Source organism: Mus caroli, unplaced genomic scaffold (genome assembly GCF_978045245.1).
Source record: "Mus caroli unplaced genomic scaffold, Mus_caroli_1 scaffold_11, whole genome shotgun sequence".
Classification (NCBI taxonomy): domain Eukaryota; kingdom Metazoa; phylum Chordata; class Mammalia; order Rodentia; family Muridae; genus Mus; species Mus caroli.
Window position 1 is genome coordinate 120,352,727 of NW_028227266.1, and position 26,609 is coordinate 120,379,335.

The window sequence follows — 26,609 nt, forward strand, 5'->3', positions numbered from 1 at the left end:
CAAGAAAAGCCGGATCTGGTGGCACACATCTGTAATCTCTGCATTCATGCTGTGACATGGGAAGTGGAGACAGGGAACCTGCCAGAAGTTTACAGGCCAACAAGCCTGGAATACTGTGAGGAGTGACAGAAACCGGAAAGACCCCCATCTCAATAAGACAGGAAAGAACTAACGCCCCCAAATTGTCCTCTGACCTCAGCAGGTCCACCGTAGTTCACAAGCACTGTCATTGTGTCCCTGTGTGTATGTATGCACACACACACACACACACACAATTAAAAATATATATAATTTAAAAAGAAGGAAAAAAAAATCAAACCATCCTGGCTAGCACACGCCCTGGAGTCTCCACTGTCATGCTTACTGAAAGCTTTTGTTCGCCCGTTTCGAGGCTCTTGCAAGCTCGGGTTTTAGAGAGGATTGTTCTGAAAGTCTAAAGGCTGCAGCGTGCCCATGTGGCTGGAGCTGAGCGCCCAGATCTGTGTCTGCTCTCTGCCACTCCAGCTGCCAGGAGCAGCTTTCCTCATCAGCGTTTTCAATTCCATTGCCTTGTGGTGGTGGGATTTTTCAATCTGCAGTCCACAGGCAGACTCGGGTGTCCCTTGAACCTTGTTGGGGAAATATGTCCTCTGTTTTCATAAACCTCCCTCACATGGTGGGCATGGGTGGGGTATGTGGGGTCAATCTCAGTACACCTGGGCAGTTAGCACTCCAGGACCAGCCTTCCCCTGACCCTAAAGCTTACACTCCCTCATCCCCTCAGAAAAGGGCAGCAGTGTAGTCCAGAAAGTTAGTAGGAATTAAAGAGCTAACTGGCGCACTGTGTGGAAGATGGGGTGCGGTGGGGTCAGGGTGGGCAGGGAATGTCTGCAAAGAGGGAGTACAGGTTTTTACTGGAAGCAGCAGTCCTGTCACTTGAGAACACAGACGGTTGCCATGGCTAGCTGGTGGAGCAAGGAGCTTGCAGAGAAAGTACAGCGGTGGCAACATGTCTACCACAGTCCATGCAGGCAGGGACCTTTCCCCAGCAAGCAGAACCAGAGAGCCTTCAGCAGGTTGTCTACCTAGGAGTCAGAGGTGTAAGCCTTGGCCTCCTGTGTGTCATAATCCTGAGTCACTGGGACCATGAACTGGACTGTGTGGGACCTTTTGGAAGCTTAGAGATATTTGGACTTGTTCCCACTGTTCTGAACACACTCTCCTGTGCCCCTTGAGTTCTCCATCCCACATTGTAGCCACAAGTTTAGCTCTGTCATTTGGCCAAAGAGTGCCTGGCTGTCAGACACTCAGCTACATGAGAGACAGGGGCTGTTCACTCAAACCCAAAAGGTACTGTGCGCCGGGCATGGTGGCGCACACCTTTAATCCCAGCACTCGGGAGGCAGAGGCAGGAGGATTTCTGAGTTCGAGGCCAGCCTGGTCTACAAAGTGAGTTCCAGGACAGCCAGGGCTATATAGAGAAACCCTGTCTCGAAAAACAAAACAAAACAAAACAGAAAAAAAAAAAAAGGTGCTGTGTGCTCAGAACTTGCCCTGGCCATGGCTTGGCAGATTCTCTCTGTGTAGGGATTGCTTTTAGCCTTGTGTTGTATGGCATGAAGTCTGGAGACTGCTGGGTGCCTGTTCTCCTCCTGGTTCTTCTGGCCTCAGACCTCATCTAGAAATGGAAGCCTTGAGCCCCTGCTCAGTCCACGCATGTCTTCTGTCTTTCCCCAGGACTCGTTGGCTGCAGAAATCGAGGGAACTATGCGCAAGGAGCTGCAGCTGGAAGAGCTGGAGTCTCCAGACATCACGTATGACCTCGTGGCCTTTATATTTCAAGTCCCCTCAAACTGACTCAGAACCGGTGCTCATAACCTAGCGTGTATGGACCTTAGACACCACCGGCCAGCCATGGTCCTTCCCTGTCAGGTTAAGGGAAGTAGACGATACAGCGACATCTCTCTAAGGCTGGAGCTCAGTGGGTAGAGTAGTCTCCTGGCATGCAGGGCCCTGAGTTGTGTCCCTCATAGCACCTTGTGGTAAAGTAGAGGAAGGAGGCTCAGGCGTTCAAGGCCCTCTTTATAGCTGGGATTCTTGGGTCCCATCTTGGAAAAACAACCCAAACCAACAAAGGAGGTTACCTGATGAATTTCTAGGGAGTGGGGAGGGTGCTGGGTTTCCCATCTCCCACCCTCCACCTTTTCCCTTAATGGAAAGCATTACCCTAAAAAGTGTTCATGTTTGCTAAGAAAAGAAAAACATGGGCTCTTCAGAGCTGTGAGCCAGGCTTCTGATCCTCTGGCTACTCCTGGGGTCTCGGCCCCTACATCTCCCCTACTGCTGTGAACAGACACCACGACCAATGCAAGTATTATAAAGAACAACATTTAATTGGGGCTGGCTTACAGGTTCAGAGGTTCAGTCCATTATCATCAAGGTGGGAACATGGCAGCATCCAGGCAGGCATGGTGCAGGAGGAGCTGAGAGTTCTACATCTTCATCTGAAGGCTGCCAGCAGAATACTGGCTTCCTAGCTGAAGGCTGCTAGTAGAATACTGACTGACTTCCAGGCAGCTAGGATGAGGATCTTAAAGCCCACACCCACAGTGCCACACCTACTCCAACAAGGCCACACCTTCTAATAGTGCCACTCCCTGGGCCGAGCATATACAAGCCATCATAACCTTCATGGAACACTGAGAGAGATCTGGGGACCACGTCTCCTCCTGAATGACTAGCGTCTTGGTGGCTTTGGCGTATGTACAGCTCCGGCATCCCCAGAGGAAGCAGCCAGTCCGAGCATATGCCCAACCCTCTTCTCCTTAAAAGGAGAAATCAAACTGTGGGCTCCGTGCTTAGAAATGGCAGTTTCTAAGAATAGCCCAGTGGGGTTTTATCCTCTCAAGGCAGAAACTCCAGACTGCCGTGGAGCTCTGCTGTTTCACTTTATGTGAGTGGTTACACTCGTTCCACAAAGGTCTGCGAGCGAGCACGGCCCTCCTGTGGTTCTCATTGTATGTCTGAAAGAAGCTGGCCTGCCAGGGACAAAGAAGCAACACCAAAGCACTAGCATTTGTAGCTCAGGCTACTCTGTGATAAACAGAGTCATCTGGGCTAGCCTTAGCTCATCAATGCTGAGCTGTGCTACTGAGCCTTAGGTGCGGTTGGCATTAGCATGCTATGATGGAGGCACCCCACTCCCTAAGGAGCATGTGAGGCCCCCCCCAGACAGCGGGCCACCCATGGTAGGCGTCTGTGGAGGAGCTAGCTCCAGGTTCATCCTGATATGCTGGCTCACGGCTGCCCTGTCCTCCGCAGCCACCAGAAGCGTGTCTTCGAGACGGTGAGGAACGTCAATCAAGTGGTCAAGCAGAGATCACTAACCCCTTCCCCCATGAACATCCCGGGCTCCAACCAGTCCTCAGCCATGAACTCCCTCCTGTCCAGCTGCGTCAGCACCCCTCGCTCCAGCTTCTACGGCAGCGACGTCAGCAACGTGGTCCTCGATAACAAAACCAACAGCATCCTCCTGGAGACCGAGGCAGCCGACCTGGGGTGAGCGGCGGGCTCCTCTCCTTCTGTTGGAGGGAGCTGGGGGCGGGGGGGGGAGGAGATGCACCTTGAACGTGGGCTCAGACACCATCGGAGAGAGGTGGATGAGAGCCGACACGTCCCAGTTACCCACCTTATCCACGACACTGGTCTTTTCTGGGGTAGTATCTCGAGCTGATGTCCACAGTGTGCTTTACTGTGGAGGGAGGTTAGTTCTCCTCCATCATGGAGGGAGAACTAACACGTTTCCCACAGATCATCACCGTGACCCCTCGGGAGCCTGGGTGCTGGCAAGCGTAGGAGATCCCAGGCTCTCGGTTTGCTTCAGAAGGTGGAATGTAGGGCTTGTCAGTTGTGTGTTCCCCTTAGGTATGGTCAGTTCCTCTCCACCCTAACGCCCCGTAGAACCCCAGCCCCAATCCCATCATCCTCCTGTGCACCCTGACCCTCTGACTTACTAAAATAGATACTTTGGACCAGTTAAGCCATCAGAAGGGTTCTTTCTCCAAGATCAGAGCAGGTTTCACTCAGAACTGAGAGCACAGCCCCCTTCATTTAAGAGACGAGAGGGTTGAGTCGGTTCTCCTTCAGGACCTACGTACAGCCACCTGCAAAAGGTTTCTTCCAGAACAACCTGGAGAGAGATGCTTATGAAGACACATTTTTGCAAATTTTCAGTTCGTCTTTGTACAACCACCTGCCTCTAAGAATAGTCAGTTGAGACCCACAGAGGGAACTCCTTCAGTGGCCGGCTGGCCCTGGTCTCCTCAGACCATTTCCTGTCTCTGCCCTGGGTGGTGGTGGTGGGGTCTCACTATCTTTTGCTGGCTGTAGATACTTACCCTTGTCTTCCCAGGAACGAGGACCACAATAAGAAGCCGGGCACACCAGGCACGCCAGGCTCCCATGACCTGGAGACAGCACTTAGGCGGCTATCCCTACGCCGGGAGAACTACCTGTCTGAGCGGAGGTTCTTCGAGGAGGAGCAGGAGAGGAAGCTGCGAGAGCTGGCTGAGAAGGGGGAGCTGCACAGTGGCTCGCTCACGCCCACCGAGAGCATCATGTCCCTGGGCACACACTCACGCTTCTCCGAGTTCACGGGCTTCTCTGGCATGTCCTTCAGCAGCCGCTCCTACCTGCCCGAGAAGCTGCAGATCGTGAAGCCACTCGAAGGTGACCACCAGGGGCCTCGGCCCCTCTCTGTCCTCCTCTGCGACTCTCTCTGGGCCCTGATCCACCACAGGAAAGCCAGCCACCAGTGTCACACCTATTCATTTTTCTTTCGAGATAGCCACCCACGCTGTTGGTTTGAGTTCCTCTGAGGTGTGCCCTCTGTTTCTGCAGTCTCTGTCTTGGCTTGAGCAGTACACTCCTGGGTGAAACTCCCACAGGTGCAGGTCTCTCACTTTTGTCCTTAACACTTTAGGACCCAAATGTAGTGGCAGTGGCACAGCTTCAGACCCTCCATGGTAGCTGTGTGACAACAAGCTACTTCTGGATAACCCAGGGGTCTGAGACAGGTGGGGAAGGGATACATTGGCTTCTCAGAGATTTTACTGTCAAATAACGCAAAGTGTGCATTGTGACCCCCGACCCTCAGGCATGTGGAAGTGTCGTGTGTGTGTGTATGTGTGTGTGTGTGTCTGTGTCTGTGTGTGTGTGTGTGTGTGTGTGTGTGTGTGTGTGATCGATCACATGTTCCAATCTGTTTTTCATAGTGAGGATGTGGCTTTCTGGAGGTGTGCTTTGCTGTGAACTAGGTCCCCCCCAGCCCACCCCACCCCCCAGTCTGAAGTGTGGAGGCAGGAGGGAGGGAGGGAGGGAGGGTTGGAGGCCAGCCTGTTTAGACTCCACTAATCCCCCTCCCCCATAGTACTTCTAGTTCCTAGAAGACCTCACTGTTTCCTCTGTCCCCCTGCCTTGTCAGGAGCCACCTAGTGTGTACTGGTTTTGTGTACACCCCGCCCCCACCCCCACCCCCCACATACACACTTTAGTCTGAAGCCCGTGTGAGTTGGAAGCCCTGCTTTAGAACCACGTAGTGTATTTTTGATGTAAAGTCAGACGTCTGTATGTCTGCACTGTTCTGAGCTTTTATCCTTATCCCTTCTCGGGAGCATCTTTGATGCTTTAATCCAGTTACACCCCACACTCACTGCAACGTTTCGGTGCCACAGATGGTTTCTGTCACACAGGTACAGACTTGTGCTCCGTGCTTATAGAGAACGAATAACTGTTTTCATCCCAAGAGGGGACCGAGGCAGCCTTACTGGGCAGGCAGCCTGCAAAGCTGAGGTCACCCCTGCACCATGGTCCCTGTGTCCCCAAGAGAGAGGGAGGACTCTTTTCTTTCTTTCTGTTGTCATTTAGTGATTATGGTTTGTGTCATTTAGGTCCCTCCCTAGCTCTCAGGACAGGGAGGCTCTCTCCTTTTTAATTGTTTGTTCAGTTGTAATCTTGGGGATTGTTTTCTGACCTGCAATTATGTCTGGTTTTCTTTCAATAAAACCTTCCATTTCTGCAGTTTTATTTCCGCCTTTCTTTTCTTTTCTTCTTTTGTCTCTCAAAGACCATTAGACACCACCTCTCGGCTTCCCATTCTTTATCGTGTTTCGTTGGGTCACCTATGTTACGTCTTGGGCTCATTTTTTTTCAAGTGCATTGCAGGATGAGATTTTGAACATTTTATTTTGACCAATTCATCTCTATTTCTCTGACTTTGCGCCCTGGGTGGCAATATTTTTATGACAAGAGTCAGAGGAGACCCCATTCATTTGTAAGATGGATTTTGCCTGTGGCACCCTCGTCCTTCTTATCACTGTGGCCTGTAACACAGCCTTGTGATAAGGATCCTTTTGGCTTCATTTTGTGTTTCTCAGACGTCTTCCCCAGCTGTTCCAAAGACAACTGATATTTTCTTCCTTTCTTCCCCTGCACAGTCAATATCTGTGTTGCCATGTTTACTCTAAGATGGGGTGTGAGTATAGTCGGCTTCCTAGCTACAGCCTCCGAACACTGTCACCGTGCCTGCCAAGTTAGCTTCCCTCTTGAGCCATCTTCCTTATTTGTAACATAGGCAAATAGCTGTCAAACAAGATTATCAGATTTGTCCCGATTCAGCCACATGGGTCTGTAGGGCCCAGTTACCAGATCTGGACTGTCATTACACTGAGGTCATGTTCTCACCTAGCCCAGTGAGACACTGATAGGAGTGCCTTTGATCACCAGCAGTCCAGGGAAAGGCACCTGGGGTGAGTTCCCCGGAGACCACTGTCTGGGAGCATCGTAGAAGCCAACAGTGTCCTCTGTCTAGATCTCCTTCTTCATGCCAACCGTCCTGCCATCTCCTCATGTGTCTGCCGGCCCAGTGGAGCTAGGTGCGACAGACGCTCTCATGTTCTCACCAGGCCTTTCAAGGTTAGGCAAGTGAAGAACAGAATATTCAAGATAGAGGGAGGTATCTGTCATAGAGAGACCGACCGAGGCAGGCACTAGTCCATCTGTGTTCTCAGGTGGGTGGCAGGGTGTGGTGGTCATGTCCTGCTTCCTGCTGGACAAGGGAACGAGGCTGGGTTGGGGAGTGACACAGAAAGAAAGGACAGGGTGAGGCCCTTGTGCTCTGGCTTGCTTCACTGTCACTTTCACCTTTGCTCCATATCAAGGAGAGGTTTTCAGGCAGCCAGCCTGGAGCTGGGTGGAATTCCTAGGTAAGGACTTGGGGCATGGGAGTGTCATGGTGGGGGCTTCTGCTCAGTGCTAGGCTTCTTGAATACTTGGAGCCTCCGACCCAGCCAGGGGGAAGTGTTCTTGAGGTCCACTGTTGACAAGCCAAACATCAGAGCTAAGGCTGAGGCAGCTCTCGGGTCTGAGGGATTGAAAACACCTGTCCCATGGGCAGAGCCGTCGCCGGGGCTTGCTATTGCTGGATCCCTGACGCTCAGCCATAGGAAGGCATTCTCTTCTGCTGAGAGCCTCCGGGGACAGATGCCAGAGGTGGCTGCTTGCTCTAACACAGCCTCTGGTGTGTCTCTCCCACACTCAGTGTTTTTGTCTGTGAGGAGGAGAGACAACAGGGTGATCCCGAAACTAAAGGAGTCAGGCGTATGGTGAGGCCCACACTCAGTGCTGAGTGCTGGTAAAACGGTGTCCTGACATACGGACATCCAGGTTGTCCTTGATGATGGCTTCTTCCAGGCTCTCCCCGTAACCTTCCGTGAGAAAGCACATGGACATTGTGATGGGTGGTGACAGAGGTTCCCTCAGTGCATGAGTGTCTGGCCCTCCTGCTAGGCCCTGGATATCCACCTGGAAGTTCTGCTGTGGGTCACTGGCACCATGTATATACCTGGTGGCTAACCCCTGCTGTCACTGAGCCCACTTGCCTGAAGCACTCATGATCTGACCCTAGTCACTTAGCTTCAAGAACCTTCCATTCCCGTTTGTGCAGTGAGTGACACTCCCTGTGAGGAAGTTTGAGGAGTGCATAACAGTGCTTATGTGTAGAGCACAGTGAGTTTTTATTGGAATATGGAGCACATGCCACCATGATTTCAAACACCAGTAAACAGAGGCAGGGGTGGAGTCTTCAGGCTGTCTTCAGTTAGTGGAGAAGACAAAGGGTTATCCCACCAGAGATCTGCCTTCCATCTCATCCCTGGCCAGAAAGTTATCCAGGGAGAGGAGGCAGAGGCAGCCAGTCATCCCATAGTTTAGCCTTGCCCCTCCAGTCAGAGAGTTAGCCTGTCTCTGAGTTTCACAGTGCTTCTGCGTTGCCCTGTTGCTGCTGATGGTCTTCCTGAGTGGTCTCTCTGTGTAGTGGGGGTCTACTATGACTACCATGTCTTGAATTCCTCCCCAAGTCCCATTTGGATTGCAGCCAGGTCAAAGAAATCCTTACAATGTATGTGTGCAGGGGCACACCGTAAGTGCCCCTGCAGACAGCACAAAGTTAGAATGCGGCTTATACCAACACTAGGAGACAGAGGCAGGCAGATCTCTGAGTTCGAGGCCAGCCTTGAATACAGAGTAAGTTCCAGGGCAGCCAGGGCTACACGGAGAAACCCTGGCTTAGAAAACAAAAGAATGTAGATTACAGACTAAAAGTGCTCCTACCTGTCCCTTCTGTCCTCTGTCAAGGCCACATGGGTAAATCACAGAGGCACACCATACTGCCGTGTCTGACATGAGCTAGCCTTAGGAAACAGTTGTGTGTGGCATCTTGGAGCTCAGGATCCCACAGATGCCTGCATGCCCCACCAGTTCGTGCATTTCCCTCAGTGGTCAGTGCCTGAGTCTGTGGGGCCTCAGAGCATCACTGGGATGTTCAGCTCGGCCACTGGGTGGCGCTAGCAGCCTTGTCTTCTCCCACAGTCTTGGCCACAAAAGTACCTGTGCTTTGTGCCAAGTTGAGGACTGGTTATAAAATCCTTATAGGGTGGATTCCATTTTTAACAACCTCTTTGTTGTTTTGTTTTGTTGTTTTTCTTTTTCTTTTTCCTTTTGTTTGTAGAAGGTATTTTTTTACCCCATTCATTAGGCCCAAGTCTATCAAGGAGGCTATAACGTGTGTCCTTAAACCCGGTGCAGCCCGTGAAGGGCTGAGGGTGTCGGGGTTTACAGTGTGCTTAGGTTTTCTCTTTAATTTCAAGCAGAATTGAAGTAGTCCATTTTCAGAATCCTTCTAAGACCTCCATGTCATCCCTTACCCAGTGCCTGGCCGGGGCTGCCCCTCACCCACCCCAACCACCTTTCTGTCTCTTCTCTCAATGTACAAGGCACTGGTGGCTAGCAGCTTCCACCCCACCCCTCCCCTTCCCCCACTCCCTGTTAAGGAGATTTTACTCAGCTAGAAAGTAGTCCTGGATGCTGTGAGCCATGGTGCAGGCAGTCTCCTATCTCTGAGGGCTTCTCTGTCTGCAGCATGAGGCCTGTTTATTTCTGGCCATGTACATTTGAGTGTCTAAACTTTTGTCTGTAGAAGAGGGCTTCAGGTCCCAGCCTCCTGGGCCTTCTGCCAGACGTGGCATCCTGCATGGTGTGACAGGTGGCCAGAGGCCGGGCAGAAGCATGGAGCACCACAGCACTCATGAGATGCCGCTTGGCTCCTCCACATCCAGGCTCGCAGATACTCCTGGCCTTGTGACACCTTTCTTGGTAGAGCACCTGGGACACATGAGGTCATCAGGGACACACTCTGGTGTTATTACAAACCCTCGGGCTGATACCTGAGTCCTAGGGTTTGGTGTCACCCTGGAGATGGCACCTCTGCTCTAGGCTTCTGTGACTTATTTGCCTTCTGTCCTCCCTGCCTCACCTGGTGGCTCCTCCACTCTCCTTCCTTAGCTTCCGTTTGCAGGTGGGTCTGGTATGGTCGTCAGGCGACTTGTACCTGAGCATCCGGGTATCTTTCTGATCCCCGGTTTTTCTCCTGCTGGCTTCACAAGCTTCCTGTGGCCCTTGCTCACCATTTCACCCTCTTCTGTCAGCAAAGTGATAATGTGTTAAGTTTGGGTGTTAGCACCTGGTGGTTTAAAATACTTTGTTACCAGACATCATTGGCACACAATATATAGTGTAATTTTACTTTTGAAAGTATTGGTTCTTTACAGTGCTGCTCCCTCTTGGTGTGACAGGGACACACTGTTGTCCAGTTAGGTCAAGCCAGTTCTACCCCAGTCCTTCCTACAGTCAGTCCTATGCAAGCTCAGGTGACCCCAGTCCCTCCCACAATCCTTTGCAAGCTTGGTGACCTCAGTCCCTCCCACAGTCCTGTGCAAGCTCAGGTGACCCCAGCTCTTCCCACAGTCCTGTGCAAGCTCAGGTGACTCCAGCCCCTCCCACAGTCCTGTGCAAGCTCAGGTGTTCACATTGAGCTCTGAGGGTGGGAAACATTTGCTCTAGCTGCCATGCTAACTCTCCCTTCTCTTGGTATCCACTCTCTTTCCCCCACAAGGTTCAGCCACGCTTCACCACTGGCAGCAATTGGCCCAGCCTCATCTTGGGGGCATCCTGGACCCCCGTCCTGGTGTGGTCACCAAGGGCTTCCGGACTTTGGACGTTGACCTGGATGAAGTGTACTGCCTTAACGACTTTGAGGAAGATGAGACAGGTGACCACATTTCTCTGGCGGGCCTAGCTACCTCCACGCCAATTCAGCACCCGGAGACCTCAGGTGAGAGGTCTCGAGCACGTGTGACTGTCTCAGGCAGCAGAAGTTACTCCAGCCAGCCTCAGGCTTCCCCAGAGGAGATGCACCAGCCGCCAGCACAAGCGGGCCTGGAGGAGGAGGAGGAGGAGGAGGAGGAGGGGTCTGGTGAGGGCGCCTCGATTAGTCCTGTAAACCTGACACCTTTACCGGAGGCAGAGCTCTGGGCCTTGCTCGTCTCTGTTCCTGGCACCACCCGTAGTAACTCTGTGTCCGTAGCTTCTGCTCGTCTGTGTGGATGACAGGAAAAAGCTTTCCCGTTGTCAGGCTCTGTTTTGAAAACAGAGACCAGATCCTCCGCTTGTGACGGAGTGGGTCCCTCTGCCCGTCATGGAGCCCTGGGGCCCTGCAAGCGGGAGCAGGAAAGGCTGCTAAAAAGTGGGATATGGGGCCCTGAGAACGGGGACACCCGAGGGTTCTGTTACGGCCATCCTACCCTGGATCTGATGTCTCCCACGTCCTCTCTGGATTTCCAGCCTGAGCAAGCTGGGGGAAGTCTTAGGGAAAAGGCAATGACTGAGAAGACGTAGAATGTGCGGAAACCAGAGGGAAAGAAGTGCAGAGCCCTCTGCACTTTCAGAATGCTTGAAAGCATGTCAGTTCTGTGATGTGCCTTAGCCTCAGTGAAGGCGCATGCGCTAAGTGTTTAGTGATACTCTTTAACCAGGTACACACTAAGAGGTGTCATTCAGCTCTTACAAGGTGGATGCTAGGTGCTCAGGTTAGCCTCCATCCCACCTCCCACCTATACATACTAGGCTAGCCCCCATCCCACCTATACACAGTGTGACCACAGGTGACCCAGAAACCTTGCACTGGGATGGGAAGTTTATGCTTGAGGCTCCTGGGACCTCTGGGGAGTTAGTTATGTGGTTACTCTGTATCCAGATGTTTCATCTGCCTGCTGAAGCTCCTAGCTCATTGTGCTGGGACATGGAAGAACTCAGGTGTCAGGAAAAATGAATGGACTGATGCAGTCCTCCTCAGGCCATCCCCAGGTCACTAAATGCAAGGAAAGGATATTCCTCTTTCCGCCTCATAATTTTAAGAGGCCCTGACACTTGGCTTGTTGTGAAAGCTGAGGTAGAATGAAGGTTTCGGTGGTGTCTCATACCCCCGCCCCCCAGGTTAATTACAGGCAGCCATGGTCTAAGGGCCCAACCTGGACCAACTGTTTCTTTAAATGTCAACCTTAGAGGTGTCATCACAGAATTTATGTTTTGAGTTTTTTTTTTTTTTTTTTTTTTTTTTTTTTTTTTTTTTTTTTTTGGTTTTTCGAGACAGGGTTTCTCTATATAGCCTTGGCTGGCTGTCCTGGAACTCACTTTGTAGACCAGGCTGGCCTCGAACTCAGAAATCCACCTACCTCTGCCTCCGGAGTGCTGGGATTAAAGGTGTGCGCCACCACGCCCGGCCCATGTTTTGAGTTTTTAAAAGTAAGTTAGCAAGTGACGCGGAGGAAATGAAGACATTTATCCTGTGAGGTCCACAGACTCAATTAGGCCTGGTGGGATAGACTCATAATTCCCAGGAAGCTGAGGCAGGAGGATCTCAGGCTCAATACCAAATGACTGGACCGCAGCCTGTAGTTTCAAATCTCCCTTTGTTATCAGCACTGGGTCCATCCGAAGGCAGACAGCACCATACCTGTGTCTGGCTGACTTCCGTGGCTATAAGGGTAGGTGTCAAAGGTCACATCTATCCCTCCTAGCTAGAATGCCAGTCCTGGAAGTTGAAGGACAAATCCCTTCCCCAGGTGCATCTTAGGAAAGTCATTCAGAAAGAATATAATTCATTGTACCAAGATCTGCCCTGAGAGGTCAGAGGGCGAGAGTCCTGGCTATGAGGACCCAAGGCCCAACCTCTGCCCCTCCTAACAGTGGCCCTTCTTGCCTAGCGTCCTACCTCTTGCTGAACCTGCCAGCACGTTCTCCCAACAACTTGATTTGAGGAGCGCCAAACACACACAGAGCAGAGTTTGTAAAGAATCAGGCTCCAGGTGTGCATTCCAAGCACAGCTGATCAGTTTGTTCAGGGCCTTTCAGGAAAGGCGTTGTCCCGCTGACGGGAGAGCTCTGTAGCGCTTGTTTTCCCGGAGGGAGCTCTTCTCTAGAAGCACCATGCGGAGAGAGGGGATGCAGAGCCACACAGTGGCAGGGTGGCAGGGCAGGATAGCTCCTTTTCTCTGATGAGTGACAGAACCATCTGCTGTTAGGAGTAGAAGTCTAAGACACCCCAAGTTACACTGGATACCCCAAATGCTCTTTATGCACAGTCCTGGGAGGGGGTGGCTAAAGGCTGGTGAGTCTCGTGGGAAGACCTGGAGCTCTGGTCTTGGGATTTCTGTCCCAATGACCTGGTCCCTGTGCTCCCAAGAGCTGCTGTGTACCTGGGAAGGGGTCAGAGGAAAGAAGTTTGAATCCGAAGGCAGTTAGGATTACAGCTGATACTGAGCAGGGCCGAAGAGTGGGAAGACTCACCTCGTAGATGTTTTTATTAGTGTGTTTGAGTGTGTCTTTTGAAGCACCATTTGATTTTTTTTTTCTCTTTAATCCCATGTCTGATGAAGGATGGCCCTATGCTGTTGTGTTGTAAATTACCTAGAAGATTAAAACAGACGGTTGAAAACAACTTTTAGGTCCTAGTTTTACTTCATTTTAATGATTGCTTATGTTCTAGATTTACACAGGAAGCATATTTTTCAGGATAGTCACCACCTGGCCCTGCCAGGACCCAGTATTTTAGTTTATGGCTGGGGCCAGGGACAACCGGCATGTGGGAAGAGGTTGGTTAAGCTCTATTGATTAAGCTCTATTGATTAAGCTCTATTGGTAGCTTGTTGGTGGAATGCACTACAGGATTTAGCTCAGTTAAATTCTCCTGAAGATTCACAGTGGAAGGAAAGATGGGATTAAGCCGGCACCAGAGATGAACTGAAAGATCGGCTTGTGTGTCATGGAGACTGGCTCATGAAGACCCCTGGGCTGTATCCACTTCTGTCCCCTGCAGTGCACATGGCTCACAACTGGCCCCAAGATCCTGACACCAGTGTAGACTATGAAAACTGCACTCATTCAAAACAGGCCACTGAAGGTCTCTTGTATCTCAAGCCCCAGGATGCCAGAGGCAGAAGCCAAGAAATAGCTTTTTGCTGCTTCTTCACCAACACAGAGATCCGAGCTGTGCTCAGGGTGAAGGGATCAAAAGAATAGCCCTCCACAGAAAGGAGGAGGCCCGGCCAGGGAAGCCCATCTCTTGCTCTGTCACACAGCAGTGCCCTGAGGGAGCAAAGCTCTACTCCTTGATTCTGTCCCACCCAGCCTCACCACTACCCACAGAAGATGGACAGATGGACTTGTATGTATGTAGGAGCTGGACAAGTGACCCCATGGGTCTGGAAGGTTCTGGTATCTTTGGCAGAAGGAACTTCCTTCCCGTGTTCCACATGGGATGGGAACATTTTCCAGGCCCTGGCTTTGCATCCCTACGTCCATACAGAGTGAATGCTCTGCTCACACCCACCTGGTTAAGACAGGCTAAGAAAGTCCCAGCCTCTTTCTAAGAGCATTTGGTGAACTGAGAACAGGCCAGCTGCAACCCGGAAGGAGGGCAGGGGAAGGGAGGGAGGAGCTGATTCCTCCAAACTGGACAGAGCAGGCTCTAGAGAGATCTGTGTGGAGAGGCCTTTATGAGCAGACATTTATAAGAGATGTTCCGACAGGCAGCCACCGCCTTGAGAACAATGGGAGACATGCTCTCCAACCTCCCCAAGCAGGTGAAGAGGCTCTCTGGCCTCTCTGTGTCAGCCCCAGAAGGGAGGATGAGCAGTGAGGGCCACGGAGTTGGGCCTCGTTGGTACAAAAAGATCCAGGGAAGAGTTTTGCATTTACCCCGTTGACAGTTCCACTGTGCTCTGAAACTTTCTTTCCTCAAGAGGATGCCTCAGAGTCACGAAGCAGCTTTGCCTGCCCTCTCTGCGGGATGCAACGAAGTGGGTTGTCTCCTAATGCACATATATATTTTTTTTTTGTAATGAAACAGACAACAGTTTGCTATGATGTGAATAGAATGCTTAAGTTCGCAAGAACTATAAATATCAGTTGTGCCAAATCAGAAAAATGATCTTATGATTCTGATTCTATTCAGTCTCCACATTGGAACCTTCCAGAAAATCTACCAGACTGAGGCCTAATGGGCGGGGAGCCGGGGGCCTTCACAGAGCTACAGGACCTGACTAGGGCTAATCAAAGAAACTCTCAGGGAGCAGAGAAAAATGGGGAAGCCAGAAGCTAAGACCTTAGGAAGCTTTGCCAATAAAGGAATAACAATGAATAGTTTAAAACCACTCTTAGCTTAAGGGTGGGACAAACATCTGTCATCCAGGCACTTAGGCATCTGAGACCGGAGGATGATGAATTCAGAGGCTAGCCTGAGCTACATAACAAGACTGTATATCAAAATAAGACGTTTTGTATAAGTCTCCTTTGAAGTCAGTGTAACAGTGTCCCTGTGCCAAGGCAAGCACAGGTAATCACGCAGTTCCTTCCCTCTGCTTTCTGGGACATGACTGTTGGGCACATGGCTGTACAGGGCTCTCTCTGTCTATGATCTTTCATAGGCACTGTTACATTATGAAACATCTTTCTGTGCCCCGGTGCCTGTCTTTTTAGGAAGAATTCTATAAGATTGCCTTCATCTGGGTCATGAAAATGAATCTCATGTATTGGGAAGGCAGCTTTCTGTTCCTGAGCAGGACACAGTTGTCATCCGCTGGGCATCCTTAAAGACAAAACCCAGAAACCTGCTCGTGTTCTTAGGGCTCGACTCAAGCCAGGCCTTTCAGTTCTGAAGATGGCAGCTTTGCTTTGTTTGGTAGGAAAGGCTGCTCCTGGGTGCCACTATTGATACAGTGGCTGTGTGTGTGTGTGTGTGTGTGTGAGATCATAGTGCACAGCAGGTCCAGCTCACATGACCGCTTCACACCCCCATGGTCAAGTCAGGAAAGTAGGGTACACTTCCTTCTTTCATCCAGTTGTCTGCGCCCCACAGAGTGAGTATAGAATACACTCTGTGCCCTGTAAAGATGAGGTCCCTTTTGCAAGATTTTCAGATACATTTAAAAAAATTTTTTGACATTTTTAGAAATTATTTATGTGATCTTAAATAAGCAAGCTTAGGCTGACAATGTTTTTCCGTGGGTAGAACACTTGTTTAGTGTGCATGAAGTCCTGGGTTCCATCCCTAGCACTGTATAAACCAGGAGTGGTGTACGCTTATACTCCTAACACTTGGGAGGTAGAGTCAGGAAGGTCAGATGTTCAAGGCCATCCTTGGCTACATAGTGAGCTCTGGAACACATGAGCCCTTGTCTCAATACAAGACCTAGTATGAGTGTGAGCAGAGCCAGCGCCTCCCCATTCTCAAGGGTCTGTGGAGTAGCCTCAGTGTGTGTCACCTCTCAAAACTCCAAGCAACAGGCTTCAGTGCCTCTGAACAGCCCCCTTGGGTGTTCCTTTAACGACTGGCTTCTAGGGTGTCGTTCAGAGGGGAAAATGGTTACTCCAGAGCACGTCAGCTTGCCCTCCCTCACAGAGGATAAAAATTACTAAGGACTGCACAAAACGTGTGTTTGAACGTGGCTGCCCAAGTGGGCAGAGTCCCATCATCTGTCAGTTCCTGCAGGGTCCCTGAGCTTAGCAGAGCACCTGAGCCACACCAGGGTCCATCTCCTCTCTGCATTTTATCCTGGGAAGCCTACACACTCTGTAGTGCAGCAGCTCCCCCTGGTTGATGCAGACACCTCCCAACTCTGTTAGAGACTCAGGGATGTGTCAGGGACCCACCCTGGGTCCTGGCCATGGGCAAGAAGGCAGTGTCATTTCCTAGGTGCCTCCACTCCAAGCAGAAACACTCAGGCTACATCAGCAAACCAAGAACAGAGTGGGTCTCGCCTTTCCCATGCCTTTCAACAAGCTGGACGAAGGGAGTGCTGGCCTGTGATACACAACTCACCTGTGCTTCACCCCCTGTAGATCTCTGATAACCAAGGTTTAGTTGATTTTAAAGCTTGCCAGTGCTTGCAGCAACATCAGGAGAAAGAAGAACTAAACAAAAGGTTTAGGGTTGTTAAATTAAAGAAAAATCCATCTCTATATAAAATGATGAGCGCACTCTTAGTGGTCAGGTAGTTGAACAGAGTGGGCTCTCATCTTATTGAGCACGAAGCCCAAATTAGCACAGGACTGGACTTCTGGAAGTGCCTGGCTGGCTCAATCACAGTAACCTAGAACCTGCTGGACACCTGCCACGAAGCTCTAGGCTGTGATCAACTGTGGTATCTGTCCATCCATCCCCCTTAAGCTGGAAGCCCTCCAGTCAGGCTCAGACTGCCGCAGACCCTCTGGGTCCCTGTGTCTGCGTGGAACGGGTCTCTCGGGCAAGTGGGCAAAGCGTAGGATTAATTGACAAACAGACACACACAGGAGAGGTGTTGAATCTGAATGTATTGTCAGGTCGAGCATCAGACTTTTTTATAATACAGAGAATATCAGGGGTTACAAATCACATCAGACAAGGTACACTGAAATTTACTAGATACAAGGGAATGACTGCGAAAGGAATTTGCAGGAATCAAATAGATGTTTACAATAGAGATTAGCAGCCCTGCCTAGGATCAGCCTAGTGACAGGCAAGAATTTCACACTTTAGTGTTAATACCACCAGGGGGTTATTACTCTTGGCAGGCCTCAAGAATAATGTAGTGTCACGGACCCCGAAATTCCTAGGTCTTGCTAATTCTTATCTGGAGAATCCCCATTTGTCAGGAGAGTACACCAGCTTGCTTTAGGTATGGAATGTAGCCTGTACTAAGGATTTCTATCTCAGTGAGATTCCCAGGCTCTTTCTGCAGACCAGCTGAGCTAATGGCCTCGTCTATTTTAATGCTTAATTAGTTACTGAATAGGTTAAACTTCCTTGCTGTTATCTGGGGTCTTGGAACACTGGGGGAGGCTTTAGCTATGTCAGAATTCAATCTTAAAAGGCACTTATAATAGGGTAATGCTTAATAGAGAGCACGTGGATCCATACACTAGACTAACTCAGGAATGGAAAATTAATTTATGGGTTAGAAAGGACGCCAGACTCCAGGAGGGAGTTTCCGTGAAATTCTCTCCCTCATGAGATAACTTCCAAGCCTCCGCCTGTCAAGCTGACTCAACCGGAGTGCGTGGCATCAGACAAGAATAAGGACTTCACCAGGAAGTTGGAGTAGTCATTCCAAGGAACCCTGCCCTTTGTACCCTCAACCCGAGGCCTGTGAGGCAGTGTGCAACATGGTCTTGGTGACTCCGGTTCTGAACCCAAGCCCCAGCTCTGCAAAGGGTGTTTCGTGTCTCTCACTGTCAAAGCTTGGTGGCTTGAGGATTCAATGTTTTGCTTCTCTGGGACAAACAGGAGGGGCTGTGGGGAGTCCTTCCCAGTGAAACTCACTGTCTCTATATTGTGTCCCAAGGAAGGGAGGCACAGCTGCGTCCCGGCAGTCCGTGGTGACACCGAGAGTTCGAGCACCCAGGCATCCCAGTGGTATTGTGGAGGGGCCGAATCTCTCTGGCTTTGGCTCTTCAGACAATCAATCCTCTTGATCTTCAAAGCTGTCCGTTGTTCCTGGGGAGGGGGGTGTGTGTGAATTTTTAGCAGCCTTCTCCTCTCTCCCAAACCCATTTGGATGGGATGGGTTTTCCTTCCGATGATTCAACTCCATCTCTAAAATGACCTCCTCGGAGATTGCACACCTAATGGGTTAGGGCGGGGCAGCTGCATAGTCTCTCTGTGTGTCCAGATGGGGGCTGCACTTCTGATTCTAATCCCGCCTTGCCTTGTTGAGTTGTTATTGTTAGTGTTCCTGCTACTGCCATTGTCTTAATGATCTGCTTGCCCCTTTCCCTTTCTGTCTTTCCCAATAACCCTTCCTCCCAGGCTTCCTGTTGGTTTTGTTCCTGGACTTTGTCGCTGTCCAAGACTTGTGATTGTCTGGCTGACCTTTTCTTCATAGCTTGGTCCTTTTTTGTTGGCGCCCCGCAGCACCTTCTCGGTTACCCGAGCTCAGGAGCCTCCACTCACATCCAATGCTAAAGCCATGGTTCACAGAGGCAGTTCCCGTGCTTCATTTGCTTGTGTGTCTTTCTGTGCCTCCCGCCAAGCCTCTGCTTGTGGTCTCAGTGCTGGCTGCCACCCCAGGTGTCTGTCACCCAGCCCTCGTGGGACACACAGCTGGGTCACACCACCAGCAGGCACGAGGCCAAGCTCCCCTTCTCTTCTGGACACCATCACTATTTTTGTGCTCTGACTTTGTCCCCCTGTGGTGTGTTTCTAGCCGACTCTCCACCCACTCCTTTGTTTTTGTTTTTTGGTTTTTTTCTTGTTTGCTTCATTTAGTTTTTAGTTTTCTTTTAACACAAAGCCAGATTATTTTTTTTTTAATTTTTTTTTTAATTTTCAAACCTAAGAGAAAGATTCTCATAGTTGAATCTTCATAACCTTTGAGTTTCCTGGCCTCTGGGGTCTGGAGACTTTTCCCAGGAGGTCTCTGGGGGCTGAGCTGCTGCAGGGCTGGGCAGTGGGTTGGGTACCTCGTCTCATGATTTTATCCTGCATGGGATTTGATGCACACACCCTTCCTCCCTCCCACAACACCCACTTGCTTTTTCTTTTCCCTTGATGCCCAAGTTATGAGTTAGGATGACCTTGACAATCATGACGTCGTCGTAGATTCTCTCCCTGCTCCTTCATTGGCTCTCTGGTGCATGGTCCTGATTTGCTTTGCTCCAACCGTGGTCATCAGCTGCCTTAACAACAACACCTTGGAGCATTCAAAGGACACCATCTTGTCTCAGTTCTAGTAAAAATGGGTGTCTTAGAGACCGTGCTAAAGAAAGCTGCCAGCATGCGGGGCAGTGACGAGGGCGTAGTCAGACCAGACTGGGCCTGGGAACTCCTACCTGTTGTTGCTAAGGCTGCTGAAGACATGTCCCACCACGATCGTCACAGGTGTCTGGACAGTAGTGGAGCCAGCTTCCCTGAGCCCCTTTTGTGTGAACAGAAAAGGGAGCTGTGTGAACCTTGCCTGCTTTCAGGAGCTAAGTACCTCTCCCTGCCCACTCCCCCTTCCTCTGGGCAGAGCATTGGCACCAGCTTGTCACTGTAAAGAAATACACAACAAGCATGCTAGAAGAAGGCAGATCTGAGCTCTGTGGTGAAAAACTAAATTTAAGCCTCCTTGGCACTCCCCGGTCCCCCGAGAACTGGATCCACTACTGGTCCAAGAAGTCGAATGAGGAACCCTGTCTGGATTGGGCCGGAAGCTGGGATTTGATGCTCTGCAGACCAGTGCTCAAAAACATGGTTATTTTTGAGAGGCCACCTTCAGTCCAGAACATTGGTGTCTCGACTTCCACGCCCAGATCCAGTTGACAAGGTAGCCCATCGCCACTCACACCTGTGGAGGGTCCTGCTGGACATTAGCCTCCCTTGCGGTTTATAATGGGTTCGAGGAATCGTTTGTTCTCCTTCTTCTCCCGGTCTAGCGCACCACCCTGGGAAGTGCATGTCACAGACCAACTCAACTTTCACCTTTACCACCTGCCGCATCCTGCACCCTTCAGACGAGCTCACTCGGGTCACGCCAAGGTAAGGACTGTGGCCCCAGAGTGGGTGGGAACGGGACAAGTCCAGGACCCAACTTTCTCACAAGACCTCATGATGAAGGTCAGGAGGTTCATTCAAAGGCTGATTCCAAGCCAGGTGTGGTGTTGCACACCTTTAATCTCTGTAGGCCAGCCTACATAGTGAGACTTTTGTCAAGGAAGAAAAAAAAAAGCAGACAATTACAGATATAGGGACCTGAGTTTGAACTCCATCACATTAAAAAAAAAAAAAGCGAGGCCTTGTATTCACCTGTGGATAGACACCTTAGAGTTAACTGGCTAGCCAGCCTAGCCTGCTTGCTGAGAGAGACTATCCTGTCTCAAACACAAGGTAGATAAGGAGCAATACCTAAGGTTGACCTCTGGCACTGCATGCATGTGTGCACTCATACGCATACACAGATGCACACAGAGAGCCAAACCCAACAGGCTTAAGCATCTTACAGGCATCTGTGGACACCTGTTCTGGGTCCCATCTTTCTTTCTGAACCTAGGCCTTGTTTGTTCAGATCTAGGGTAGATGGGGGCTGGGAAACCTCTTTTCACTGCCCCCTCTGTAGCTGTGATGTCGATTCTTTGGGCTCTCCTTAGATGGCTGAAGCCACCATCTCCGCAGGCCCTGGGGCTGAGTTGGTGTTGCTCTCTCTGAGCTTGCCAACGGAGAGTGGAGTTCTTTCACGGTAGAGTTACTGAGCTCTATAGAAGCCTTTCATCTCCCTGGAGCAGACTCCAGGAGCCACATGTCACAGCCAAACTCTAATGGCCAGTGTCAAACACAGTATGGCGAAGCCACGTGCCCAGTGTGGTGGCTTGTCTCTGTCCCGTGTACCATCTGGAATGATGTTGGTCTGTTTGACCTGATGTCAGCCATCTGGCTTCCCTCCTTGCCTTCCAGGAAAAAGGGAGAATGGTATCTTAGAACACAGAAGAGTGACATCCACCCCCCACCCCCTCACCCCCCCACTTTCTTTGTGACACAGTCAAATTAGATCCTAGAGTTGATGGATGGAGTCAGGGAGGGAGGTGAGGAGGGCCAGCTCAGCCGGGGCGGCCACCCCTGGGAGCACCTTAAACTATGAATAATTTTCCACAGGTCTTGTGAGGATGACGACGAAGCAGCAATATGCCCTGTTGAGCTGAGAGGAGATATAGGGCAGAAAGTCTGAGCCCACGGGCAAGGCAGGGGGTGAGCACACGGCCAATGGAGCCTGCTCCTGCAGGGCCACGCCCAAGGAGCTGTGTGTGCAACTGTGGCTGCCACTAACCCGGGGACGGAGGCTTCCATGTGTCTCTCTGGTTGTGCCTGGTTAACATGGTCATGACCATTATTCTAACCCAGCTAAACCCCCCAGACTAGCTGAATGTCAACACTAATGAAGGCGTAACAGAAGGTTTCACCCAATGGGGTCCCTGGATTTCCGCTTTGTTTCTGTCCCTTGCTGCCCCTGAGAGATGCTGGCTTCCCAACCTGTGACTTTGTTTAGAGGAGGTTGTTTTAAAAGGCCACAGAGCATTGATGTCCCTTGTGAAGCCAAATGACTAAATGTATGCTTTGGGCTGAAGCCACAGGCCTCAGACTGCCCCCAAGTATGTCTTACCCCAGAAGTAGCTATGTGGGGGGCGGGGCAGAAAGACCTTGGAAGTGAGGTGTAAGGGGAGCTACAAGGGGTAAGGGGGTAGGGGATTGTCTTGTCTGAGGTGGGAAGAAATGCAACTGGGGGGGGGGGGTGGGGGTGGGGGGGGGTGGGGGGAAGTCCTGAAAATCTTCGTAGGAATGGCCACACTCATTTCCCTTCTTGTCTAGAACATTCTTACCTCCTAGAAACTCTCAGCATTTACAAAAACCTTTCCTGCGCCTTTTGCAAGTCCCCCTTCTTATCCCCAGATCTGCTGCGCTCTCTCCAGGTACTCCCAACTCTGCAGAATCTCCTCTCTCAAGCTTGTGTGTGATGAGCTGTATCTGTGGCTCCCACCCCATGCCCGCCAATGTTAGGTGGGGAGACTACCTAAATGTGGGGTCACATGGCACCTCTATCTCTCTCTATCTAGGGAGGGAGGGGCCCCATCTCATCATTCCAAGGGCCTTCTCCAGATGGTCCTGGTTCCCTTTCTGTTTCTAGTTGGTGCCTGCCCAAGGTGCCTGAGCTTCCCGTGAGCAGCCTGGGGAGAGGGTTCTATGACTGAGTTCTGGGGACTGCTCAGCTGGCCTATTGCTAGGGAAGCTGACCACTCCAGCTGAAGTCCCACGAGGCAGTGGCAGTAGGTTTCCTTTTGTCCCTCTGCACCCTCTCAGAAGCAGGGCAGACCTCCCTGAAAGCCAGCTTTGTGAGCACAGACTGCTACTTCTCCCTGCTGCCTGCATTCTGGTGGCTTTCCCAGCTGGATCACAGATGCTGGGACCTCCCAAGTCTCCCCAGTCATCAGGCCGTGGTAGACGGACGAATATGGCTTTGTTACACACTCTGATGGGCTTTGAACCTTACAAATCCTAGACAGGTTGATCATGTTAGATGTGGCTTCCTTCCCCTGCCCTGACCAGTCCACTGCATCCCAAGGTGTTTGCATAGTGGGAAGCGGGAGCAAGAACAGCACGGGGCCGAGGCTGAGTCCTGTGCCTTGGCTGTGTTTTTGCTGTTCCTGTAACAAGTTCTGCAACTCACGGCCCAGGTTTGAAAGATCAAGGTTTGGAAAAAGAACTATTTGGGGTAATTTGGTTGCTGAAGAGTCTCTTCCTGTCATGTCCTGACATCGGTGGGGCCGCTTCGCATGTGGGTTCCAGTCCAGGGTTGTCCACTTACTAGCCAAGTACAGCCCTGAGTACACCCACTGACCTTAGCGTCTGCATCTCCATGTACAGAGGAGACAGATGGCTCTGGGGTAAGCAAGGGACCATGCGCAGCTTCCTAACTTGAAGCACAGTAAGAGACCCCACCCACCCCCTACAAAATGAGGATTAGAGGCTCCACAGGGCACAGCAGGGAGTGTCTTCTCCTTCCCCAAGCTTCTTCTGCACTCCCTGCAGGCGACCGGGCCACTGATGGTTCTTTCTCATGAATAACCAGCCCCCCCCCCTTTCTTTCAGCCTTAACTCTGCCCCAGCTCCGGCTTGTAGCAGCACCAGCCACTTGAAATCCACGCCAGTGGCCACGCCATGCACCCCCCGGAGACTGAGCCTGGCTGAGTCTTTCACAAATGTCCGGGAGTCCACGACAACCATGAGCACGTCCCTGGGGCTGGTATGGTTGCTGAAGGAGCGAGGCATCTCAGCGGCCGTGTACGACCCCCAGAGTTGGGACAGAGCCGGCAGGGGCTCCCTCCTCCACTCCTACACCCCTAGGATGGCTGTGATCCCGTCCACCCCACCAAACTCCCCTATGCAAACACCCTCGGCCTCCCCGCCCTCCTTCGAGTTCAAGTGCACGAGCCCTCCCTACAACAACTTCCTGGCTTCCAAGCCTGCCAGCTCTATCTTGAGGGAGGTGAGGGAAAAGAGGCCCGTGCGGAGCAGCGAGAGCCAGACAGATGTGTCTGTCTCCAACCTCAACCTTGTAGACAAAGTCAGGAGGTTTGGGGTGGCCAGAGTGGTGAACTCAGGACGAGCCCATATCCCTACCTTGACTGAGGAACAGGGACCTCTCCTCTGTGGACCCACAGGGCCTGCACAGGCTCTTGTCCCTGGGGGCCTGGTCCCCGAGGGCCTGCCTCTGGGGTGCCCCAGTGGCATCCGACGGAATCGCAGCTTCCCCACCATGGTCGGGTCCAGTGTGCAGATGAGAGCCCCTGTGATCCTCACCTCGGGCATCTTGATGGGTGCTAAGCTCCCCAAACAGACTAGCTTGCGGTGAGGCCGGGGATCTCTGTCCTGTCTGCTCCCTGCCTCCTGCCCCCGACAGAGCACTCACACCCCTGTCTCCTCTGAGGTCCACTCCTCCTGAGTTAGACAGATCAATTGTGTGCCTCTTGGGGGAAGAGTGGAACTCCATATGGTGTGTATACAGGACTTGGGGACCTTGCGTCTGCTCTCTCATCCAATCCACAGGAAGTAATAACCCTACAAGGTCACAATCTTGTGAGGATGGCACCTGAGCTCATTTGGGGGAAGGTGGCGTCCTTTCTTCCTTACTTTTAAGAAGCACTGAAATTCCCAAGGCTGTTCTTATCCCATGGATAGGAATCTGGTGAATTCTGCATAAGACTGTCAGGGTGCACACAGAGCCGCCATGTGGCACAGGTCTCCTCGCTCACCTATGACAGCCGACAGACAGGGCTGCTCGCCATCGGAGAGCTGTTCTTTCAGTTGTAGGTGGCCCAGCTTCATCAAGGTCTGCACTATCCTGCCCCGATGGACTGTCTGTTCTCCAGACTTCTTTTCCCGTCTCTGACTTGAAGTTACCTTGTATTTTGTCACAAGCTGTCAGGGTTAGAGCCTGACGCGAAAAGAATGTATTTACACTCTGATGCGCCATCAGGCGGCCCCTCTGTGTTCTGTGTGATCGATTTTTTTTTCTTCCCATTTCTAAAATTTTTATTTGCAGGGAAGTCTCAGTACTGGCAGTTTCTCTTGGTTCTGACACCAAAGTGCAGACGGCACACACGCTAACTCTCTAATGACAGAGCTTATTTCTGGGACCCAACGTCACAGCCAGGGTGATGTATGACCAGTTCTCATTGTAACAATAGGATCATGGGGAAGGGGACAGGGCTGTTAAACCTATACATGGTGGAGGGGAAGGGCCGAAGTCACAACACACCTCAGGGCATCCTGAGCCAAGGTGTGTCAAGTGTGATGGCTGCTGGCCCCTTTCCACTCTGAAGGGAGCTCAGGCCACATCGTAGAGCTCCGTGGCCCTCAGTGGCTGCAGTTTTTAGTCCCCTCATTTCAAAACTAGAATTAAGTTTCCTCCTCATCCCCCAAGTCCATTGTCCCCTCATCCCATTTCTGCCCATAGGAAAAGATCAGAGGTGCTTATGAATGGAAGAAGTGTGAGCAAGTGAGCGTGGCCTGGGCCTGCTGCTGTCACCTGTGCAGTTATGAATTTTTATTTATTATCCATGTGTGCTGTATTTTAATCACATGCTGTCTCCGCTTCCAGCTCAAGCCTCTGTGTGTGTGTGTGTGTGTGTGTGTGTGTGTGTGTGTGTGTGTGTGTGTGAGAGAGTGAGAGAGAGAGAGATCCCAGCCCAGGTATATTATTTATTTACTTTTGTCTGAGGATGGCTGTATGTCTGTGTGTCACATGGTCACCTGCCCCAGACATCAGTGGAAGGATAGCATCCTGTGTACAAGAAATTGTCACATGAACAACTCCCCCACCCTCAGCAAAAGATGTTTCCTTGAATGGAGGAGGGTCACCTTATGCCCACCAAGGATGCTTTGAGAAGGTCTCCAAGCAGCCAGTGTCAGTCCCACGATTTCAAACTATTTATTCTCCAAACAGAGTGCTGGTTCATCGCGTTCTCTGCTCTCCTGGCTGCCGCAGATACGCGCAGTCACTTACACTTTATTTGAATGTATTTTAAAGCGGTAGGTAGAAGAGGAAAGGAGGGTGACAACTTTGGCTTGGATGGACCACGTCACGTGTTCAGAGCGGCCTCCCTCCCGTCCACACTGGAAGCACCAGTGTAAGAACCGACGACACTTTAGGGGTGGTGATAGGATCGTTAGCAAACCGGTGATCAACATTAAGCAACACTACCAAAAACATCGTGTTGTGATGCATCAGGATCAGCCACAAGATTTCATTCACTAACGAATATCAATAAAAACAAGCTCAAAGATGGAAAGCTTTTGTCTTGTCTTAGTATGCCTGTGTCCACCTGAATGCAATTGCCCTTAGAAGCCAGAAGAGGGCAGTGGATCCCCAAGAGCTGGAGTCATGGGTCATTTTTAGCAGCCTAATGTGGGTGTCAGGAACCAAACTCAGGTCCTCTGCAAAGGCAGGATTTGCTCTTCCACCTGAGCCATCTCTCTAGCCTTGGTGTGTACATAGCTTCTCATCAGGAAATTTACCTCTTTAAGAGTTGAAGGCATTTGTTATTGGGGGGATGGTAAATGAAAGGTATATACCCCCCAGTCTCTCATCCCTCCATCCTTTTCCAACATAATAGCATTCCATGGACAAGTTCCCTGCCGGACCCTGATGCACTTTTCAGGGCTGTATGCTGCT

At 51.1% G+C, this 26,609-nt stretch overlaps 1 protein-coding gene across 12 annotated transcripts in view; it reads left to right on the forward strand.

Moving 5' to 3' along the window:
* Trak1 (trafficking kinesin protein 1) overlaps window positions 1-26,226 on the forward strand; it is a 106,336-nt gene extending 80,110 nt beyond the window's left edge. For 5 of the 12 annotated variants that reach the window (XM_085828195.1, XM_085828192.1, XM_085828197.1 and 2 more), the window contains 6 exons: window positions 1,717-1,793; window positions 3,301-3,537; window positions 4,391-4,707; window positions 10,487-10,846; window positions 20,323-20,425; window positions 23,525-26,226. In XM_085828195.1, coding sequence (XP_085684321.1) covers window positions 1,717-1,793; window positions 3,301-3,537; window positions 4,391-4,707; window positions 10,487-10,846; window positions 20,323-20,425; window positions 23,525-24,287 — 1,857 coding nt within the window. In that variant the 3' untranslated portion in view covers window positions 24,288-26,226. Of the gene's footprint in view, window positions 1-1,716; window positions 1,794-3,300; window positions 3,538-4,390; window positions 4,708-10,486; window positions 10,847-20,322; window positions 20,426-21,535; window positions 21,629-23,524 lie in introns of all 12 variants that reach the window. The other 7 variants (XM_021171939.3, XM_029481570.2, XM_085828194.1 and 4 more) reach the window with 3 other exon arrangements.
* The last annotated feature ends 383 nt before the right edge of the window (window positions 26,227-26,609 follow it).